At 38.4% G+C, this 23,102-nt stretch overlaps 1 protein-coding gene across 4 annotated transcripts in view; it reads left to right on the forward strand.

Annotated features, from left to right (window-relative positions):
• The window catches only part of LOC135219459 (probable N-acetylgalactosaminyltransferase 9), a 315,788-nt gene extending 310,179 nt beyond the window's left edge, over positions 1 to 5,609 (forward strand). For all 4 annotated transcript variants that reach the window (XM_064256253.1, XM_064256251.1, XM_064256252.1 and 1 more), the window contains exon 11: positions 261 to 5,609. In XM_064256253.1, coding sequence (XP_064112323.1) covers positions 261 to 407 — 147 coding nt within the window. In that variant the 3' untranslated portion in view covers positions 408 to 5,609. The remainder of the gene's footprint in view (positions 1 to 260) is intronic.
• The last annotated feature ends 17,493 nt before the right edge of the window (positions 5,610 to 23,102 follow it).

Here is a 23,102-nt window from a genome sequence, read left to right on the forward strand (position 1 = left end):
AAATCGATGGCACATAATATTGATACTCATCAGGAGGTAATTCGTCCACCACTCAAAACCTGTAATTGTTACTCATACGAGGTCATCTGTTCATTAAGGGTTAATGACATGTAGATAAAGCATATAAAACTGGGTTAATTTTAAAATACTTGCAAAATATTTTTTGGTGTCCATGACTAGTATTATGTACTTTGTGATGCCAGCCTATTTATGACTAGATCTTTATTTTAACATTGTATTTTCCTTTACATTTATTGCAGACTGGGCACATTGTTCATAAGGCTACCAACAAATGCTTAGATAGAGGTGACAAGCAGTCAATGGATGACGTATTTGTAACAGATTGTTCAAATTCAAGAACGCAGCAATGGTGGTTTGACCATTATGTTTTAGCTGGTTCCTATTAGGATTTATTTATTTAATGTAATAATGAATTGAGTGTGTAGTTTGTTAAGTTTTTAGTTTTATATGAGCACTGGATTTTTAGCTGCAAGCTAGTTGAAGCCCCTATATAGCATTTAGGTGTGACTGCTTGAGAATGTACAACCATATCCTATTCATACACTCAAAAGCGCCAAGTCATTTTGTATTTTGTGATGAATAGAGCACCTAATCACAATACTGTATTTGCTTTGTTCTTCCTTTTAATGAGGCATTTGTTGTACAGTATGTAATTTGTTGAGAAACTGCTTTACTAGAAACTTATAAATGCTTTGAAGCTTTGGAGAGAGAATTGTCTGAATTACTTGATCAAAATATCTATGTTTTATGTATTTGCACCTCAGCATGTTACTTCAAGGTAGAACTAGCTTATTGCTAAAAATCCACTTTTATTTTATATTCCACTGTAAATGCTTACAGAGTCAATGGTATGTGCTGTGATCTATCAAAGTTTGAAACTTACAAAGCTGTGCTTGTAAAATAAAGTAGAGATAGTCTAATGATTTAATATCATTCAGATATTTTAGATTAACATAAATCTGTATGATCTCTTTATCAGTATATTCCTTATCATTTTGTAATTCAAGATATGGCGCATGGTAGTCGTAATTACCCATTATAATTGATAAATGCATAGTAAAGTTACAAATAATGGTAACTAATACTACTAGAGATGATTCAGACTGAATTATAATTCGGACATTTCTTAACCAACAAATCTTTTTAAATTACATTTTTATGATAGTTTGATTTTTTTTCTGAATGAAAGGATGCAAAAATTATCTTGCTATTGAAGTAAAAGTAAGTAATAAGCAAATTAATGACTTAAACTTTCCATACATTGCCATACAATACAATGAAATAAAATTATATACACATATTCCTATACCTCACTTGCCAATGTATCATTAACTGGTAGTATTTCTGAAACAATAATTTTGAGTGAATACCTGATCAACATACATTCCTTAAAGATTCAATCTTGAAATTAGACTGGTAATAACATTTAGGTAGCTGAATCTAGATACTGAACATATTGAAATTATACATTGAGAAATGAGTGCTAAGTAAAGTTTATGGAAATCTTTATGTACACTAACTGTTATCATGGGTGAGTTCAAGACAATATAAATTTTTGTGCTGTGGTGATTATAGTTTTGCCTGATTCATATTAATAGTGGTGCATTTTTTTGTGAATTATGTTATATGGTAAGACTTTGTCCCTTCATTAAACTTACATTTCAAGTACAGAAATGATTAAGAGTTCAGTGTTGAACTGCATTTCATTTCTGACTGTAATATAAAATACAAATTATCTCTTTGATAATAATTAAAACCATAGGGAAGTAATACAGGTACTCCTCATTTAATGACGTACTCGTTTTACGACAACTCAGAGTTATGACAACACATGGAGAGAAAAAACCATAAAATGAAAATAAAAACATTGCCAATGGTGGCCAATAGGAAGACTATTCAGTGCCAATAATCTAGCCTAGCCTAGGTTTTGGAAACCTTGAAATCTGTGACTGTTACAATGAATAAGGATTTAATATACTTTGTAAAGTCTGCATTCTATGGTCTGGGAACTCCACTGGTTGGCTTGATTCAGCCGCCATTAGTTCCTTGTGCGGCCGAACAGGTGGTGCCACAGTTGTTTACAACTTCAAGACAGCAAAAATTATGCCATATCTCCTTTATTTTAGTGAGAATAATTCTTAGTAATGAAAACAAAATGTGTGAATTAGTAATGAAAAGAAAATGTGTAAAGTCAAATGTTTCTTATATTAACTTGAAAATAAATATATTTTTTAAATATTCCACTTTAGAAGTCTCTACCAATTCTTTTTATTCAAAACAATGAGACATTATACACGAATTCCTTACTTTTGGTATGCTTGAAAGACTTACATATGATACAGTTTGATAATTTTTTATACAACTGTGTATTTACATACCTATTTGATATGTCACCCATGAGATCAGATGATGTTAGTGGTAAGAGTTGCAAGTGTAAATCTTTATCAATGCTAGAAAGTGCTTATCCCATTTGCGAATAGTTGTGTTCACTTTCCTCAATAGATGGCGTTGTGCTTTGTTTACGTTTTGATGGCGACATTCAAATGCCACGTGATCGCTGAAATTCATTCATTGTTTTTTTCATTTCACTACCCTCTACGATAAAAATAAATGATGAAGAAACTAATAGCGATAATTATGAAATACCAAATTTAGAATATAAAAGTGACTGCTAAATAATGTGCAGATTCTGAGAAAAGTTTAGTACTGTATTGGCTTACCCTAGCATTGTATTTACTTGGTAATAGGCCAACTAGGGAATGAATTTGGCTAAATGTGGTAAATTAAGTACACCATTTTAATGAAAATTATACATTATGAAGTTATAAAATGAAAATATATATGATTGATAAAATGATAAAAAGCATTGTCAGTACTGCCAAATAGTAGGCTATGTCTGAAACTAGTTCTGTGTATAATATATGACTCAAAATTAATGCTATTAATCGAAATAAAGAGAATAAAGCGTTTAACAACGAATTCGTTTAACGATGTGGTCGCTGGAATGGAACCCTGTCGTTAAACGAGGAGTACCTGTAGCTGTAAAATTGTACTGTTCTACTGGGTTTTACATAATGTTTTGTCCATTTGATGGCTTATGAGTCACTAATGTCATAGGGAATACTCTGAATCATCCTTTATGATAAATGCAGTATTCTTGATTCCCAGTTCTTGTTGAGAGTTATTTACATAATATTTTGCTCAACTATTATAATAAGTGGAATATGTTTGGAGACATTATAGTGGAATACTGGTACCACAAATTTAGGTGATTAATTATCCATTTCACAAAAAAAGTGAATATAGTAAGGAACAACTGAATAAATGTTAACTAGCTTACTTGTAACATCTGATCCAGTAAAGATGCACGTGTGTTTATTCATTATAGATGTCAGTGGAGCATTGTGATAATGAGAGAAGTATTCATTTATGACGAAACAGTTCTGTTTTCAATGAGAAAAATATTTATTTCATACTCAGTCTATATATTATTGCACACATGGCTGTGTACTGTGAACTGTCCTTTGTAGGAATATTTGCAGAGAAGTTTGAAAATTAGGTTTTCTTTTTGAATCACTTAGTTCTATGTACCTGATTTGGATATAAAACTCCATGGTTAAAAACTGAAAGATTCTAACGAAAGGGATAATACATAGGTTTCATAACAAATTGCAAATAACTAGTCATAGCTACATAGGTAACAGTTTGATATGGGTACTGATGTTGATATGTATTTGGTAGATATTTCATTGCTACAACTGATATCTAAAGAAAGATCTGAATAAGGATGAAAACAAATCAGTGACTTAACAGTAGTTATATCACTGTAGTTAGATATAATCTTTTGCTACCAAATATGCAAGACGTAGGAATAGTAATGTATATTCTTGTTAAGGACTGGCAAGTGATAGCGAAAAAAAAATTTAATATGACAAGAAGAGTTTTATACCGGCAGCTAATGAAATACATTATATATACCACTGACTGCAAGTTATGATTCTGAGGTTGCAGTTGAATGAAAGGAATACTACACCTAAACAAAATGGTGAATTGTAAAACAACAAAGAGGGTCTCAAGGGGTAAACTAATGCAAAAAGTAAAAGCTATTATAGTACAGCAAAATCATGAAATATTTTAAGGACAAGAGAAAAATATCACAAAGACAGAAGAATGCAATACCATAGCATAGACTATCTACTTGAGTGAGTTCCTTATACACTGAGCTTATAAATGGACATGATGAGTTTTTAGTTGACATTATGAATAGGTTTAGTCCTGGATTTTGAACCAAATTATGGTTAAAGTCCTTCACTGAGGTAATCTTCACCACCATATACAGCTACAACAGTTCTGTCGGCTAGTGACATGCACAGATGATAGTACGTACAGGTAATTGGACAATAAAGGCTGGGACAATTATGGACACCATTAGCTAAAGGGATGAAGGGTGCATCATGTTTCCCTTCCATCCTCAGGGCTGATTTTATGGCCCATGGACAATTAACAGATAATTATATTTCTGATTTTTATGGCCCATGGGCAATTAACAGATAATTGTATTCAAACACTTGAACTTGGGGTATAAACATAGTTACATATAATAACTCTGAAATTAGAAGAAAAATAATTTATTTACACCTTGTTTGGATACTTCACTCTTTAATAGCACCAGGATCTTAAACCCTTCACACAAACACAAACATGCAAAAGTATGTATGAAATTAAAGTTGCCAAGAACTGTTCCCCATAATGCCAGGAATACACAAGCCACTTTGTGGTGGCACAGAGTGGTGTCAGTATGTGGCGAGGATGTGGCTTCCCATAGGTTTCCATGGTTTATAAGCTGTGACAGGGATCAGAGACAGCTCACCATAGTTGCTTGCCACAGACACTTGTATGCTTGACATAGCTTTCAAACAATGGAAACCTATTGGAAGCCACATTCCTGCCATACACAGACACCACTCTGTGGCACCACAGAGTGGCTCGTGTACTCCTGGCCTAAGAGTTCAATTTATTGTCAGTAGATTTTGAATAAATTTTTTAACCGCCGCCAAAGAGAAAATCTATCATGAAGCAATTATTGACCAAAAGAATTAACTTTGACACTCTAGATTTTAAATGTATATATATTGTATATTGAATGAAAGGTTTTGATCTTTCTCTTTAAATACCCAGTGTATGAGAGGGTACATCACCTTGACTTTGTGTACTGTTTAACATAGTGAAATATTTAAAGTAAGTAAATTCTAAGAAACTCATCTTTTCTCATACAGTAAGGATTCTGTTAAACTTACAATCTTGCACCACAAAATAAGTATATAATTATTATATTTTCATATCTCTAATTGATCCAGAGCCAGAAAAGCAAATTGAACCATGAATGTTAACAAAAGAATGCTTTTTCCCAAAATATTCCTAAATCGATCACTGTCCCTGCTTTTACTGTCCTATCACCTGTGCATGTATGGAGCCAACAGAGCTTTTATTATATATATATCACTGCAGATTTTTCCCACTTCACCTCTTAAAATCCAATGTATAATCTCTAAGTAAATCTAAGTTTTTACAATAAATACTTACTTTTATACTGCTCTCTTAATTAATAATTGCTGTTTTTTTGGTACAAGACTGAGACAATATCAGAGGATAAAGGGATTTTGACGTAGGTAGCGAGTCAGAGACTTCTTTGACATGTCCAATTTAGCAGTTCTCTGGTATCATAGCAATATTTTACTAGAAATAGTGCTAAAGAGGACACATTTCACGGAGCGACAGAGACGCTGAGCCCAGAAAATATGTTTAGTTAAAAGATCTGATGTTGTATGTGCATGTATACACATACATATACTTATAGTGCAGTATTTATATATTACTTAAAATGGAACAGTGAAAACAGAGCTGGAAAATCATGTTGAAAAATATGTATAAGCTCCCTTATTATAATTACAAATACACATGTATACAATTGTGGATCTTTTAACAATTCTAAAAAGGACAAAAAGTTTTCATATATCTGTATTACACCAACCACAATTTCTGACACTATGAAATTCCCAAAAATATTTGAGTACATCGGCCCACCAATATTTGCATTCTTCGGATTCACGGACTCATGCATTCGCGGATTTCTCTCTGGAATATTTTCCCCCATTATTTGCAGAAAATTCGCCTATTCACTGTATTTTTCTATGAGAAATATCCACAATTTTTTTTTATCAATTTCATCATAAAATGCACTTTTTGTGATAAGACTTAAAAAAACCAGGTATACAAATTTTTAGTGGGTTTTCCTTGAGTTTTAACTAATAAAATAGGCACTATTATGCATTTTTATAGGGGTTCCAACTATTTACGGGGGGTGGGGGTTCTGGTACACATCCCCCGTGAATACGGGGGAGCACTGTATACAGTATTCAATTCAATCTTTGTAGCAAATGTTATTTGTAGATACATGTATTAGAATTTGCCTGCAACAACTATTGTACAAAGCATGAGATTGATGTACTATAATTTTGAATGTACGTAGTGCAGTCAGATTACACAAGCCATCATTAAGAATGATAGGGATAACTAATTTTAAAGTAAAATGACAAGGTACTACATGTATTTATGATTCAAGAGTATTACTGATGAAAGATGATGTGCAAAGTTAGATTGAAATTTTTTTCTATCTCATGGAGCATTGCATGCTAATGCAGTGTCTAAAAGGTATTAAATTTATAATACATTCCTTCTTATGCATACCATCCTGTATTTCTTACTTTCAACCCAACCTTTTTTAAACTTCTTTTTCACATACTTTAAATCTTTTTTAGGTTCTTGAAAATACAGTGTTGCTCAGTCAAAGATATTAGCTAGTACTTTGGTTATATTTTTTCATTACACAAAGTATATTTTGCTGATATATTTGTAATATTAATGTCATTGGTTGTACATACATGGATATACTTGTTAAGTTGGTTACATAAAAAGTATTTCATCCCTTTCCAAAACAATACTTTACAGCTTTTATTACTACACTCTTATATCCAGAAACACACATCTTCAAGTTCACAGTATTAAACAGTATTGTCCATCATGGTTTCCAAGAGGATCATGATGTCCTGTGTGCTTCAAGTATTTTGTGGTATGTTGAACATTACTTTTTCATAATTTCCTTTTTACATGCTATTACAGACCATCTAATTAGTTTCAACCTGACTTTCACAATTGTGTTGAAGACTTAAACTAACCAAGATTCCTTACATAAATATGAACATGAAAAAAAATTTAAGCACATTTAAGAAAATTCATTTAAATACTTTTGTTTTATGTATTTTTTGGATTTTTTTTTTTTACATTTGAGTTTTGCATATTAAAATAATTCTTACATGTGTCTTTATCAACCAAGTTCTATAATAAATGACATTATCAAGAGTAAACTTTGCTTGAAACCTCAGCTAATATATAGTATGTATTAATATTTCATAGGGACCACACTGTATAATGTAATGAAAGGTTATGTCTAGAAGTTAAAAAGAAAAAATAACTTAAACAAGACACCTAAGTATGATCTTGAAAATGGTAAAGCACACAATGAACAGGAAAGCATATACATATTCAGATATCAGGATTGTATAAAAGGAAGATAACATAAATTTGTACTTTTTTTGTAACTCGGAAGCTTTTACTTTATTTGTGATTTTTTTAATTGAAAGTTTTTGCATATTGTGTGTAATGTGATATTTAGTATTCAAGCACCATCCTGTGTGCAATGTTTGATTATAGGTGTGAGAATAAAGGCTATTTTTCAGTATTTGGCCCTTATTATTACTTTACCTCTTCAACTTTAAATATTTGAGACCCTGAGTTCTGAAAATGAGTTTATTTCTTCAGAACCCCATTAATCATACTCCAGGATTTCTAGGATGCTGGAGTCCCAGTTTCACTGGACTTGTACTAGTCATGATCCAGACAATTTCCACTATGCTGGGCTGTCATGTTTGCAGGTGCTACCTGTGCTTCAGGCTCACTTGTTTGAGAGTCTTGGTACAATCAAGTCAATAGTGCTAGTTTCCGAGGAGAGCCTTTTCTCATTTCATTTTACCTATTGACATTTTTTGCCAGTTTGGTTGAATTTCCTAATTATACCACGTTTTCTCTCTACTATAATATCAACCATGCCCTTTGTTAACATGCTAGTTCTTGATTTCATTTGATTCAACATACTAATGTTTGGAACTAGGTCACTCAGTTTCATTATTGTTTTCTTGTTTAGTGTTTCTTATTTAATTCACTAACCAGTGAATTTGTCTCTTGAGTTAATTCTATAACTAGTACTTTTGTCAAGAATTTTTATGAGTTTGCAAGTCTATGGTGTTTTACCAGTGCAGTCTTGTTAAGCTATTTGTTTTCTTTGGACATTGTATGCGTAATCTCACCATAGCATCCTTGCCAAGGTCTGTCTGGGTGTGCTTTGGTAAGATCATGTTTTCTTGTTTTCTTGATTTGTACACGTAAATTCACCATAGGATACTTGACAAGGTCTGCCTGGGTGTGCTTTAGCAAGATCATGTTATCCTTAAATTTAGGCTTATTTGTGTGATTCTTGACGCAGTCAAAAAAATTTTTTCTGAAATAATAGCATTGTTATTTAAGTGCTCTTTTAAAAGAGAAACAACAAACTCCATTTCTCAAAAGAGCTAATCCATGATACCTCAGATTCCTCCATTCCTCAAAAGAGCTAATCCATGGTACCTCGGATTCCTTTGAATTCAGTCAAGTCTTGCTTTTGAGTCATCTTTACCAGTGTTCTTGGTCATGGAATGGATATTATCAGACAAGTTTTTGACATCCCAGGTTGTTTCTGCCTTGTCCAAAGTCTTGCAGTAAACTCTGTCCAGCTGGCAATTTTCCAGATGTGGGCTGCGATCTACATTATTTTTCTCATTTGCCTTGACAGCTGTTCCAGGCCAGGCTGGGTCATACACTGGTTCACGAAAGGATCACTTGACTCATTCGCCCTCTCCAGGTCATGACCCCAATTCCACCTGTCACAACTACTAGCCCCCATGACATCCCCACTAACTTAACCCTCTTACGCCGACTGGACGTATTTTACGTCGACATTTTTTGTCTCCCGTGTGCCGACTGGACGTATTTTACGTCTACTTACAAAAGTTTTTTTTAAAATTCGCGGAAAAATACTTATAGGCCTACCAGCCTAAAACTTTTGAATCATGCGCCTTGGGGGATGCTGGGAGTTCACAAATCAAGGTGTTGTTTTGTTTACAATCGTTACGCAGGCGCGCAAGCGCGAATTTCTTTCTTGCCGCACTAAAAAGTATCTGTGACACATCTCGGAAATTATTTCGTCACTTTGACATAATTTTTGTACCATTGTAAATTAGCCGTTACATGAAGTTTTATATATGAAAATGTGCGCATTTTTATGTAAAATACAGCAATAAAATACTCATGATTGTAGCTTTTATCAGTTTTGAGATATTTTCATATAAATAATGATAATTGCCAAAATTTCAACCTTCGGTCAACTTTAACTCTACCGAAATGGTCGAAAAACGTAATTGTAAGCTAAAACGCTTATATTCTAGTAATATTCAATCATTTACCTTAATTTTGCAACTAATTGGAAGTCTCTAGCACAATATTTCGATTTATGGTGAATTTATGAAAAAACTTTTTCCTTACGTCCGCGCGGTAACTCTTCCGAAAAAAATCATACATGCGATTGTGGTAATGTTTGCACCATTTTAAAATTAGCCGTTATATAAAGTTTTATATATGGAAATGTGCGCAATTTCATGCACAATACAACTTAAAACAACCCATGGTTGTAGCTTTTATCAGTTTTGAGATATTTTCATATAAATAACGATAATTGCCAAAATTTCAACCTTCGGTCAACTTTGACTCTACCGAAATGGTCGAAAAACGCAATTGTAAGCTAAAACGCTTATATTCTAGTAATATTCAAGCATTTGCCTTCATTTTGCAACAAATTGGAAGTCTCTAGCACAATATTTCGATTTATGGTGAATTTATGAAAAAAATAACATTTTCTTTACGTCCGCGCGGTAACTCTTCCGAAAAAAATCATACATGCGATTGTGGTAATGTTTGCACCATTTTAAATTAGCCGTTACATAAAGTTTTATATATGAAAATGTGCACAATTTCATGTAGAATACAACTAAAAATAATTGAAGGTTGTAGCTTTTCTCATTTTTGAAATATTTGCATATAAATCACGATAAATAGAAAAAAACCACGTTCGGTCAACTTTGACTCTACCGAAATGGTCGAAAAACGCAATTGTAAGCTAAAACTCTTACAGTCTAGTAATATTCAGTCATTTATCTTCATCTTGAAACAAATTCGAAGTCTAGCACAATATTTAGATTTATGGTGAATTTAAAAAAAAATCTTTCCTTCCCTCCGCGCGCGGATTCTCCGCCACAAATCTCCGAAATACGTACGTCCCATTCTCGGAATATTTGCTCCGTTTCATATTAGGCATTTCATAGAGTTTTATATATGAAAATGTGCGGAATTTCATGTAGAATAAAACGAAAAATATTTGAAGGTTGTAGCTTTTCTTATTTCCGAAATAATTGCATATAAAAATATATATATTTAAAAAAATTCGACATTCGGTCAACTTTAACTCGTCAGATATGGTCGAAAACTGCAATTGTAAGCTAATACTCTTACATGGTAAGTAATATTCAATCATTTGTCTTCATTTGAAAAGAAATTGGAAGTCTCTAGGACAATATTTATATTTATGTGATTTTTTGAAAAAATATTTGTTTACGTCCGCGTGTTACGAATTCATGTATTATTTTGTGATAATATTTTCTCTGTGTTGCTTTTATCGTTTTACAATGTGTTATGTACCAAAATGATCGCAATTTAGTGTAAATTACAACGAAAAAAAAGCAACTTGTTACCTTTAACCGTTTTGCGCACAGCGCGATTTGAATACAATTATATATGAAATTTCGTTTTTGCGCTATCATATATCGCATTATTTATATATGATAATGATATTTTTTTCATTTTTGATGGTTGCATACTAAACTTCAGGCAATGACAAAAAAAGGAGCCAAAAATGAACTCTTAATCTTCAAAACTAAGCGCGCTGTGATTTTTTGAAAAAAAAAATTTTTCCGCTTCCGCGCTCACTCCGAAACCCCTCCGGCACACGGGAGACAATTTTTTATTTACCGCTCTGGCGTAAGAGGGTTAACTTCCGCTTACTGTTTTAGCTTCCTGCTCTGACCATCAGTGATGCTGCAGGATGTGATAACTCTTCAGAGTTTACCTAAATGTGTTGCCTCCAGATGAAGTTTGCTCAATGCAATCACAGTTATGGCCCTTGATTAGCCCTTCCCTCACAATTAAGTCCACCCCCAGGATTGGCTTTCCCTCCTTTAGCTCCAGGATCATCAGACACAATTAACCAATCCTGAAAGCAAATATAGTCACAACCTTCCCCAATACTCAAACACTTCAATCAGAAAGAACCTGTGAATCAGGTATTTAACAATATCCTGCTACCACAGCTATGAAACCACCACACTCCATCACCTAAACTGGGGCCATGTCTGCTTAGGGTTATCCATCTATCTATCCATCCCCCCTCCCCAAAATTCTGAAGTCTCAGTCAAAGCCACAAAGTAGTAAGGTAAGTAGCAACTCCTAAATCCATGGCTGAGGTGGTGATCACAACTGTTCTGGAAAAGACGAGAGAAGTTGTGCACAAGCAAGTGTTCTCTAATGAGTCAGAATTGATCATCTTAAGGATGAAGAGAAAAAACATTCTGAGAGAAAGTTGTCATTTGAAGATTTCTTGTGGGCCAAATGAAGTTCACTTAAAGCTATAAATCCTTCATTGTTCATACGTGAACAAACCTCCGGTCTTAATGATGGGATGGATAATTTCTAGCGCCTAGCTGGATCCGGTTAAAAAACAGATGAAAGCAAGGAACCTTGTGATATCTGGCAACGCATGCATAGATCGGGTGAAGAAGTCACCAACGCCACCGCATCAGCCTTTTCTTAACTCCCTGGGTGAGAGTAGTGGTTATCCTCTCTTGGCCTTTACCCGGTTCATTGCCCGTTTCGCTTGTGTTTAGTGTGTGTGTGTGTGTGTTTGCTGATATTATGACTTCTTCTGCTCCTTCTCAGCCTCGTGTGTGCCCCGGAATTCCAGGTTTTCCGTGTTCTCGTTTTTTGGCTTCGGCGGCGACCGATCACCACATCACATGTGGCAGGTGCCATTCTAATTTTTGTACTATAACGAATCCTTGCATGACATCAATCCTGGCCTCTGAAGAAGAACCAAGCTTGGTCTTCACAGGTGGGTCGGAGCCATGGTTTGGTCCCTACTCTCGCCCCGTGCCACTGCCATGGTGAGGAGAGAACTCCCCTTCCTTGACTGTGAATGTACATCCTCCCTTAGGTGGTCGGACATTTGGAGATTCTCGCGAATGAGATTCCGACATGGTCCCTCTCCATCGAGCAGTGCCCTTGGAAACAGAGGCTGGAGAACGAACCTTGATTTGGGTTCCAGCGGCTCCCGAGACCCTGGTTCCTGTGGACAGCGTCTCAGGCCCCACTTCTGAAGAAGCGGGAGAGCCAGCGAAAGAGCCAACTGCTTCCACCCCAAAGGGAGGAGGCAGGTGCTTTCAAGTCTCAAAATGAGACTTCTTTGGGGGCGGAGAAGCTGCCTTCCCCTTTGAATGCTGTGAAGCTTCCGACGGGAGGCGAGGAGGCGGCAGGAGGACGAAGACGCAGTTGAAGACTACAGCACTCCTTGGACTCATCATCTTCTTTGCCTTCCTCTTTAACAGCTACACTAGAGTTGTCAGGGCCACCCAAGGGGTAGCAGACAACTCATCAGGTCCATGGGCTGGTACATGGGCAGGTCCAGGGATGGGGACAGGAGCAAGAGCAGGTGTAGGTACAGAGCAGGAACAAGCGGGAGCATCCGAAGGCCTCAGGACGGGTAGTGGTGCCACATCATAATCAGGAGGGGAGGCACTGTAGGGACAGCAACTAGCAAGAGATAGGCTGTAGAAGTGGTCTGGTCCTATTACTACCATAGGCGATACATTCATCGGGTGACGAGACCAGACCAGGTGCACTGCATCACATAAAAATAAACGCTAGTTTTAATTCTGACATCCCACCTGCGAAAGTAAAAAGTTCAGAAATTCATAAAGAGGGTTCCCCTCGTGCGAAGGTATACTTCGGAGCGAGGGGAGGACCTTAAAGGATTGATCCCCAGGTCTGGGACCACAGCCCCCCCCCCCTTCTTCTTCCCTCTCCGACTCATTGGAAGGGAAAGAAGATGAAGCTTCTCCCAGAGGGGTGACAGCGAGTACGGGATGATTGCCAAGAAAGCGGTAAATACAAAGGAAGAGGACTGGTAGCAGCGCTGGTGTCTTACCCTCACCACAGGTCTTCCAATGTATTCCTCCTCCTGGCAAACCTCCCCACCGTGTGAAGACCAACGGAGCGCTCCATATACACAAAAAATTACACTCACACCCCTGGCATGATGGGCAAAGGGCATGACGATTGATCTATCGAGGCGTGGATTGCCGTACCTCCTACCCTCTATCCTGGGACAGTGCCCAGGGGCAGGGTACAGGGCTGTTGCAATTCAAGGGGTAGTGCCCAGGGGCAGGGTACAAGGCTGTTGCAATTCAAGGGTTTGCATGATTCTGTATATCATAAACACAATATCACAACAACAATAATAACTAATAAAGAAGTTGCAATTCATGGGTTTGCATGATTCAGTATATCACAAACACATTATCACAACAATAATAACTTATGATAAGAAATAACGAAGAAAAATCCCACCGGGATTGAAATAAAATGGCAGTAAACGTGTATCACGTAGGAACAAGTATGTGTTTGAAATCACACTACGCAGTGGCAAAAGTGATAATAAATTCTCACGTGCAAAATGGATGCAGAGAGCTAAGATCGTACTGCCTGCCACTTTGCATGTTGGAAATGGCCTTCAATTACTAAGTCCTTGTAGACATCTATTTGACAAGTGTTAAAACTCCATGTAAATCAGGAGGCAAAGGCAAAAGTGTTCTAGATCAACTAACTATCCTGCTTTGATGAAGTGTTCCCAGTGGAATAATTTCAGTAGGGCATGAAAGCCAAATTAATTGTATGTGCCAGTCACACAGCATCATGTATCATAGTGTGCTCATCTCTGGTTCTCAGATGTCCTTTCAGCTTCCACTCCTTTCATAAACCTTCAAGGAGACCTTCTCATTAATATAAGGCATACAACAGGTAATGCTAAATGTAGTACTGAATAAGACAGACCTTTTATAAGGTTGCTCAAATCAGCCTCTCATATTAACTAAGAGCAAGACAGCAAGATAGCCGACTTATCTAGGACTGTCTTCATTACAAGGGTACCTTAGGGTCCCCTAATGTCACTACCTTTCATAAAAAAACTACAATGAACTCGAACAATAGTGTATCACTACCAGGTGCCTAGATGAGCATCTTATTAAGTCATTTAGTAAACTCCATGCTTATATTATAGAGAGTTTTTTCATTTGCATACAGTTTCTCACTAGACTGCCATCTCTCCCAAGCCAAATTAGGTCACTAAAACTGACAGGAACCACAAACCAATAATACAATGAATAAACAAATATTGAGGAAAGAGCTTAGTCGGCTTTCGTAACGAGAGCCTGGATGTGATGCTTCAATAACCAAACAAGCAATCCTTTCCTGTGGCACCCACCAACGGGGATGCAAAGGGCCTCGATCAACTCACGCCACCACATTCTTCCTGGGGGGCTAACTCCTCAAGACCTCCCTAACACTCATCTCCTTCCTCCTTCCCACCTCATTGTCCTCAACCATGTCTCCTTTGGCCTCCTACCTCTACCTCTTCTCCCAGGGGCATCCCACCCCAGTGCATATTGTACTATCCCCTGCCTTCTCTACACAACACAATCAAAATAGTCTTCACACTGAGACTTACTTTTCTAAACAGGTCATTGCCCAGAAATAGATTTTTCCTCCGTCAAAATCCCTTTTTTCAGCCCTCATCATCTTGTTTTAAAATCATCACAGTCTTCATCTTTATCTGGATAAGGATGAATTTAGCTGCATCCTTCAATTGTCAAGAAAGCTGTTTTTGCAACATATTACCTGAAAGAAAATTGGAGTACTCCTGGAAATAAACAATAAGAATATGGATGCTAGTTCAGTCATTAATGCAAAACTAAATCCTCAGTTTATCAAGCACTTATGTCAAACCACATTGATACAAAACAAACATCAACTAAAATGAAATATAGAACGGAATAACTAAAATTAAATATAGAACAGAATATAGAGTTTAGGCCAAAGGCCAATCACTGGGATCTATGAGGTCATTCAGCACCGGAAAGGAAATTGAAAGTAGGAAGGTTTGAAAAGTGTAACGGGAGGAAAACCTTGCTGTAGTACTTGGAAATAATTGTGGATAACAAGATGGAGGAAAGAGAATGTAAATGGAAGTATAGTAAAAAGAATGAAAGGGGTTGCAGCTAGGGGCCTACAGTGTATTCATAAGGTGTACTTCTGACAGCACCAACCCCCTATGGGATCAAACAAAATACAAATTTAAACAATGTTAAAAAAAATACAATACTATGCCAGAATCAACCTCACACTGTTACTTGTGTAAGCCTTCGTTTCATCCAAGTTACTGTTTGGGGAGAAGACCAGTCAGCCCCATTATACCAAACTCACTGACATACAAATTTGAATAATCAACACTTGGAAAAATCAACGACTGACACTTTCATTCAAGTACAGAAGCCAGTGTGACAGGGAAACTTGTCTTTTTGTAGACCAGACCCAAAGAAAAGAACGAAGTGGAAAAGGAAGATATGACTTGAATGTGAAGAACACAAAACTAACTGCTTCTTAAAGGGAATGAAGCTATAAATCAAATTTAGCAGATGCAGGAATAGTGATCCAATAATTGGCCATGAGAGGAAAGACATATGGTAGAATACCGAATGGCCGGCCTCTACTGTAGGGCAACCACCTTCCCAAAAAAGGGATTTTGACGGAAAAATCTATTTCTGGGGAAAGACCTGTGTCGCCCAGTGAAAAGTTCCTGCTTTGCCTTTTCTAATATAAATATGTTCTAAATATACTAGAGAAAAAAGCTAGCATGGTATGCTGAGGTTACTACCCTCGCGCGAGCACCCTAGGGATGTCGTGTATAAAGTACAAGGCAAGTGGAAGCCACTATTCACAGGTCTTCTGCCAATTAGAGATTCCCTTTCAAAAATCCCTCTCTAAAGGTGGGCCGTTGCATCGGCAACACTCCCTCTCTCGCCACCGCTACCCCGCTCTGCCACGACCCGAGCGCCCTCAACATTCCTGTTTTTAGACTAGTGCGTGATAGAGTGTAATAATTTCACTCAGTTTAATCGGTGCTTTTCGGTACAATCCTACAATGGCCATGTCGGACATTACTTCTGCATCAAAGTTGAGTACTCCAATTACATTTTCCATAAGCCATAAGCTTGGATATCTCCGATTTAGCCGTTCGGGCCTGTAAATACAAGTATGGGGTCGGCGGCAAATCACCGCCATTTCATAAACATGAGCGAATACGCATGTAGTCTTAGGTACGCATTTTAACTTTTGAAATAGATTACGCATATATTTTATAATAATGAAAGTACCTAATTGCATTCATATTATTATTTTATAGCATGACCAGTCCGATCGCGCTCATGACATGAACAGGGGGTGAGCGGAAGGCTATGCGAGTTCTCTTGCCTTGTGAGGCTCCCCTTACGTGGATACTTCCCCCCCTCCCACCACATCTCGGGGGCGCGTTCGGCTCATCTTGTTATGTATACAATATTTCAGCTGATGATGTGCATAAGCTTTCAGTATCTTAGTTTGTGGGACAGAAAGAGTAGCTTTGTTAAATACTGCCTTTTTTCCCAATGTAAATAGCACAAATTATTTCCCTTTACCTTAACATGTCCTGTAACCCAGGATAGACATTAGTTGAGAGCCAGCATCTGTTGAAGCAACACCTTGAGACCTCTATGTTGATCCTGAAGTCAGTTTTTTCTCCCAAGTCGCAAATTAAGACCATAATTTTCGGATTTCAGGAAGGTGGTAATGCTCTGATAGGGGCCAGCCATTCAGTATTTTACCCTAATTTCCAATTGTTGGGAAGGTGGTCACGCTATGGTAGAGGCCGGCCATTTGGTATTTTACCCTAATTACTGGAAAATGCAGTCTGAGAATTAGCAATATTCCCACAGTGGTATCACAAACCAGAGCCCTGAAGGACACTGCCATGAAAGGAAAAGATACAATGCCTAGAATGCATTTCATATTCAGCTGGTATAAAATGACTTCTTTTCAAGACTATCCAAAACATGTACTACACCTACCTAGAGAATCAATATATCTGAACATCATAATTTACTGGCCCTTACCAACATGGTAACGGGATATAGTGCAGTGAAAAGCGTGATTTACAGAGGGAAAATGATATTTTTATTATACAATAAGGTTTCACATATACTTACCAAACAATTACAAAGCTGTAAGCTTTCTTACCTGGCAGTCGAAAATTCAAATTTCCTGGCACCGACGGCGCTGTTAAAGTTCATGTAGGTGACACAGGTTCCGCCCACTTTCGGGAATACCCAGTACTGCTGAGCTAACTACCATCAACTCATTGTGCCGCAACGTCCATCTGTGGGGAGGAGGGAGGGCTCCGATTATGTAATTGTTTGGTAAGTATATGTGAAACCTTATTTTATAATAAAATATAATTTTCACATAAGTGACTTACCAAATAATTACATAGCTGAATCCACATTACCCGGATGGTGGGTATATGGACCGCTTATGAAAAAATAGTAATAATGTGCTCAAATTATAAATAATGTTTGCAGCACCTTACCTAGTGAGAGAGCAGCTGCAGGTGAATACTGCCTTTGGTTGGAGCTCTCATCACTTGTAGGAGACATGGCAGTAGTGGCCAGGGTTGTCCCTACCAATGGTGGGATTTTGTAACTATGGAGGTTCACCGATGGTTAACAAAATTAAAGTTTCGCCCTTGCCCTGGGTTAAGACCAGATAAACCACAGAAGTATCACCTACACTAAAAATCCATTACCATACCCTAACCATAAAAAACTGGAGGGTACTCTGGGTACAGTGTACCCCCAGGCTTCCTAACAACTCGACAACCTTAAAAACCAAGGCGAGGAGATAGTAGAGGGAAAACAGGTCCTATGCTTCTTTTCCCAACACCATGCCCGCCACCAACAACGGTCCCAGCCTGGAACAGTTTTCAAAAACGGTCTCTACATTTTCAGATAATGCGACATGAACACCAATTTCAACCTCCAAAACGTCAATTGTAGAATGGAGGCTATTGACATGTTATGTCTAAAAACCAATGAAGCTGCAACTGCACGAATCTCAAGCGCTTTTACCTTCAGTGCCCGAAGAGTCTGGTATTGTACTTGAGTGTGAGCTTCTGAAATCAGACTCCTCAAGAAGAACGAAACAGTGTTCTTGGAAAGAGGACGTGAGGGATCTCTCACTGAACACCAGATACGATGACAGGACATAAAGACCATTCCTCATCTTCCGATCCCACTATGTTCGTCAAGTTCTTCATAACAAAAGATCAAGGCCACGGGTTCGAAGGGTCATCGTTCCTTACAAGGAACTCCTTTATATAAGAGCACACTGTGTTATTTTGTGCGATACCTACTCGTTTGCTCATCGCTTGCACTTTGCTTATCCTGCCTACTGTGGCTAAAGTTACAAGAAAAAGTCTTCTTCATAAGATTCCTTAAAGACGATGCATTAAGTGGCTTGAACTGGGGACAGGAAAGCCAGTTCAGCACCACATCCAAGTTCCAGTCGACCAAGTCCGACTTAGCTGCTTTAGAAGACTCGAACGACTTGACCAGGTCACTGATGTTCTGGTCTTTTGAGACGTCGAGGACTCTATGTTTAAAAACTGACGACAGCATTGATCTATAACCTTTAATTGTGGACGTCAAAAGCTTTCTAGAGTCCTTCAGGTATAAAAGGAAATCTGCGATTTCAGCTATAGTGGTTTTAGAAGAAGAGATGCGGTTCTGTTTACACCATCGCCTAAAGATTGTCCACTTTGATTGCTAGAGCTTTGCAGAAGAGCTTCTTCTATATCTCGCAATAGCTTCTGCCGCTCTTTGCGAAAAACCTTTTGTTCTGACAAGGTTCCTGACAGTCTGAATCCTGTCGGGGTCAGTGCAGATAATCTTTGGTGATACCGGTCGAAGTGGGGTTGTTTGAGAAGACATGGACTTTGTGGAAGGAGACTGGGGAAGTCCACTAGAAGCTCTAGTAAGTCTGGGAACCATACTTTTCTGGGCCAGAATGGAGCAACTTGAGTCATTGTCACATTCTGGTGCGACTGAATCTTGTTTATGACTTCTCTCAATATTCCCAAGGGGGGAAATGCATAAGTGTCGAGGCCTGTCCAATTCAGGAGCTTAGCATCTGTTCTCCATGCTTGCAGGTCTGGAACCGGGGAACAGAAAATCGGAAGACAATTGTTTTTTGACGTGGTGAAAAGATCTATCGACGGCTTTCCCCACAACTTCCACAGATCTTGACTTACTTTCTCGTTTAGTGTCCATTCCGTGAACAGGACCTGTTTCGAGTGGCTTAGTTCGCCTGCTAAGACGTTCATCTTCCCCTGTACGAACCTCGGGAAGAGTGAAATTTCGTGTTTGTTCGCCCAGAGGAAGAGAACTTCTGCTACTTTGTAGAGTGAAAAGGAATGAGTCCCTCCCTGTTTCCTGACGTACGAAAGTGCCGTGGTGCTGCCCGAGAAGATCGCTACCTTTCTTCCAGCGACTAGAGGAGCAAAAGCTTGCAGTCCCAGAAGAATCGCTTTCTACTCTTTGACATTTATGTGTAGGTCCTTCTCCTGTTCTGTTCAAAGACCTCCTGTTCTCTTGTTCTGTATTAAATCTCCCCATCCTTTGTCCGATGTGTCTGAGTAGAATTCTTTCAGAATCTGAACTACCCACTGTTCTGCTCCTCTCCGACTCAATTAATCCGAAAATAAATGGAGTCTCGCTCCTACAGGTGCATGAAGCACCTCCCGATCACTTGTCTGATGGCTTGAAGGGAGGCTTTCTGGTGGACTTGACTGGGGGGCGTAAATTGGTTCTTGGTCTATTCTGCCACCTGGTCTTGCCGCCTGGAAAGTCTGACAATACTTGTAGGATTGTCTGCTCTGGGAACAGGTGGGATTTGCACAAAGGCGAGAACATCAAAGCCGATTTCTGGTTCGTTGTAACTCCCCTGGAAGCGAAAGAACACCACAGCTCTCTCTTCTTGAGGAATCCCATCGTGAAGAATACGGCCAGCTCCCCCGAACCATCTCTCACCACTTTGTCCGCGCAGGACAAAACGTTAAGCCAGTCAGATAAGAACTCTTCTTCCAGGGACTGACACTCTTCAATCTTCCTGGCCAGAGCAACGAAGGTTCATTCAAGAAAACTAAAAACCTCTATCACCTTAAATACATCGCATATCAGGTGACCGAAATCAGGCGAAGAGAATCTGATCTTCGCAGCCGAAAAAGAAGCTCTCCCGTTCGCATCTACTAGTCAAGAGAAGTCCCCTTGAGAGGAGATAGACACTCCCAAGGAAGGAACTTCTCCTGTCGCATAGAACTTGTACGCCTTATTTTGCAACTTCGAAGGGGGTAGGCAAAAGACACTTTGCCAAAATCCCGTTTCTTTGCCAGCCATTCATCTGCTTCCTTGAAAGCTTTCTTTGCCGAATGAGACAGGACCTGCTTCGGCAATCCTGTAGACAGTGATTTTTTGTCCTTTACAAACATCGATGGAGGGGACGAAGGAGACGCTAGCTCAAAACAATCTGGGTATATTACCAGAAGGTACCTCAACAGACTGGAATAAGCAGAAGATTTCGACTCCTCTGTATCTTCGTTCTCCGAAAGAACTGACAAAGTCCCATCTTCCTCTACTTGAGGGGTTGTCGCTTTCTTCAGAAAAGCCAAATAAAACCCCATAATTCCTGAAGCAGTTGCTTGATGGGACCCAACTACACATCATCTCCTTGCGTACGAGTCTTCTCTATTTTCTTAATCAAAGTCGAAGTCGAAGTTGAAGTCGAAGTCTAATTGCTCTTCTCTAAAGATGAATGGATAGTAGGCCAAGAGCTACGAGCCATGAGAGGCAACCGAGTTGAAACTCATTTCGACACAACGTGAGGGGAGTCGATAGCGAGAAAATGTGTCTGTTTCTCAGCATGCAAGCTCCTGTCTCCAGACAGCGAAACGTTCTGTGATGACTGGTAAGGCTCCTGAAAACCTAGAGCAGCTGCGAAACTGCAGGATGGCTAGGGACTCCATTGCTCTCCCGACTTCTTCACAGGCGGAGGTGTACCATCCACAAAAACAACATGTCTTTTAAACGGATGTGACACTGATCCACTCCAAACTTGTTGCCTTTTATCTGGCGACAGCACATCTGACTCAGACGGCAACTGTGCATCACTCACTTCGACGCCTTTCCTGTGATGTTTAGTTGACGACTACCCATGGGCAAACCCCTCCAGTCTCCCTTCGACCTCCGGAATGTCTTCTCCTGGGTGCGGGGGAGCGGGACAGTGACCTTCATATAGGAGAACTGGGGGGACCGGTAGCCGCCTCCTCGGACACAGCACTGACACGTTTCACAACACTACACTTATCACTTGCACTTTTCTCCAATAAAGCACGGAAGGACAAACCTAAATCCATGATGGATTTAACTAAAATATCAAACTTTTTGTCCATTTTAGACTAATACTGCAATGGTGTTAGGATTGGAAGCTAGGGCTACCTGGACAGGCGTCATAGGTAAAGAAGTAGGAAGGCTATCAATCGGAGAGATATTCGATAAAAGAGGTGAAGAAAAAACAGACTTCTTCATCTCTAAAGGCAAAGGAGTTGATTCAATACTAGGCTTATTACCTACTCTAATAGCTGCCTTCCTCTTTCTATCCTCCATTTTATCTAAATGAGCTGAAAAATTCTTCCATCCTTGCTCATCTAAATCTTGAATTCGGCACATGTTAAATCCCTACAGCAAAGCTGCCCCCTACATTTAACACACCTTGTGTGCAGATCATGACACAACTTAGGGATTCTAGTTTTGCAGCCATCGCTGCAAAACCTAACAGATGACGAACTAGAATCTGACATGATAAGCTAATTCCTAGATGACTGGAATCTATCAAAAGAGCTAATCTGCAAAAAACAACCAAGAAATTGTACATCACCAAACGAACTAAATCCAAAATGGTGATGATAGTTGACTACAAACAAGAAACCCGCAGGTGTTACCCAGTGAGTGGCAGAAAACGAATTAATGGTAGTTAGCTCAGCAGTACCGGGTATTCCTGAAAGTGGGCAGGACCTGTATCACCTACATGAACAATAACAGTGCCGTCAGCACCAGGAAAATTGAATTTTGGACTGCCAGGTAAGAAAGCTTACAGCTATGTGATTGTTTGGTAAGTCACTTATGTTAAAACTATGAGTACAGTAAATACCCATATTTGTGGACTCCGGATACGCGGATTTTTCTCTGGAACACATATCCCCATTATTCACAGAAAATTAGCCTATTTACGGTATTTTTCTATGAGAAATATCCACGAATCCCTGTTTTTTTTTATCAATTTCATCATAAAATAATTTTTTTGTGACCAAACTATTAAAAAAAAACCCCAGGTACAGTGGTACCTCGAGATACGAAATTTATTCGTTCCGAGGCAGCCTTTGTATCATGAGTTTTTCATATCTTGAACCATATTTTACATGTAAAATGGCTAATCCGTTCCAAGCCCTCCAAAAACACCCTAGTAAATTTCATAATAAAGCTAAATTGACCTATGAACAATGAAATACTACAACAATTTGAACCATTCAATATACTAATATGTATGTACCTGCAAATAAAGTGTATTAG

Source organism: Macrobrachium nipponense, chromosome 1 (genome assembly GCF_015104395.2).
Source record: "Macrobrachium nipponense isolate FS-2020 chromosome 1, ASM1510439v2, whole genome shotgun sequence".
In the NCBI taxonomy this organism is placed as follows: Eukaryota; Metazoa; Arthropoda; class Malacostraca; order Decapoda; family Palaemonidae; genus Macrobrachium; species Macrobrachium nipponense.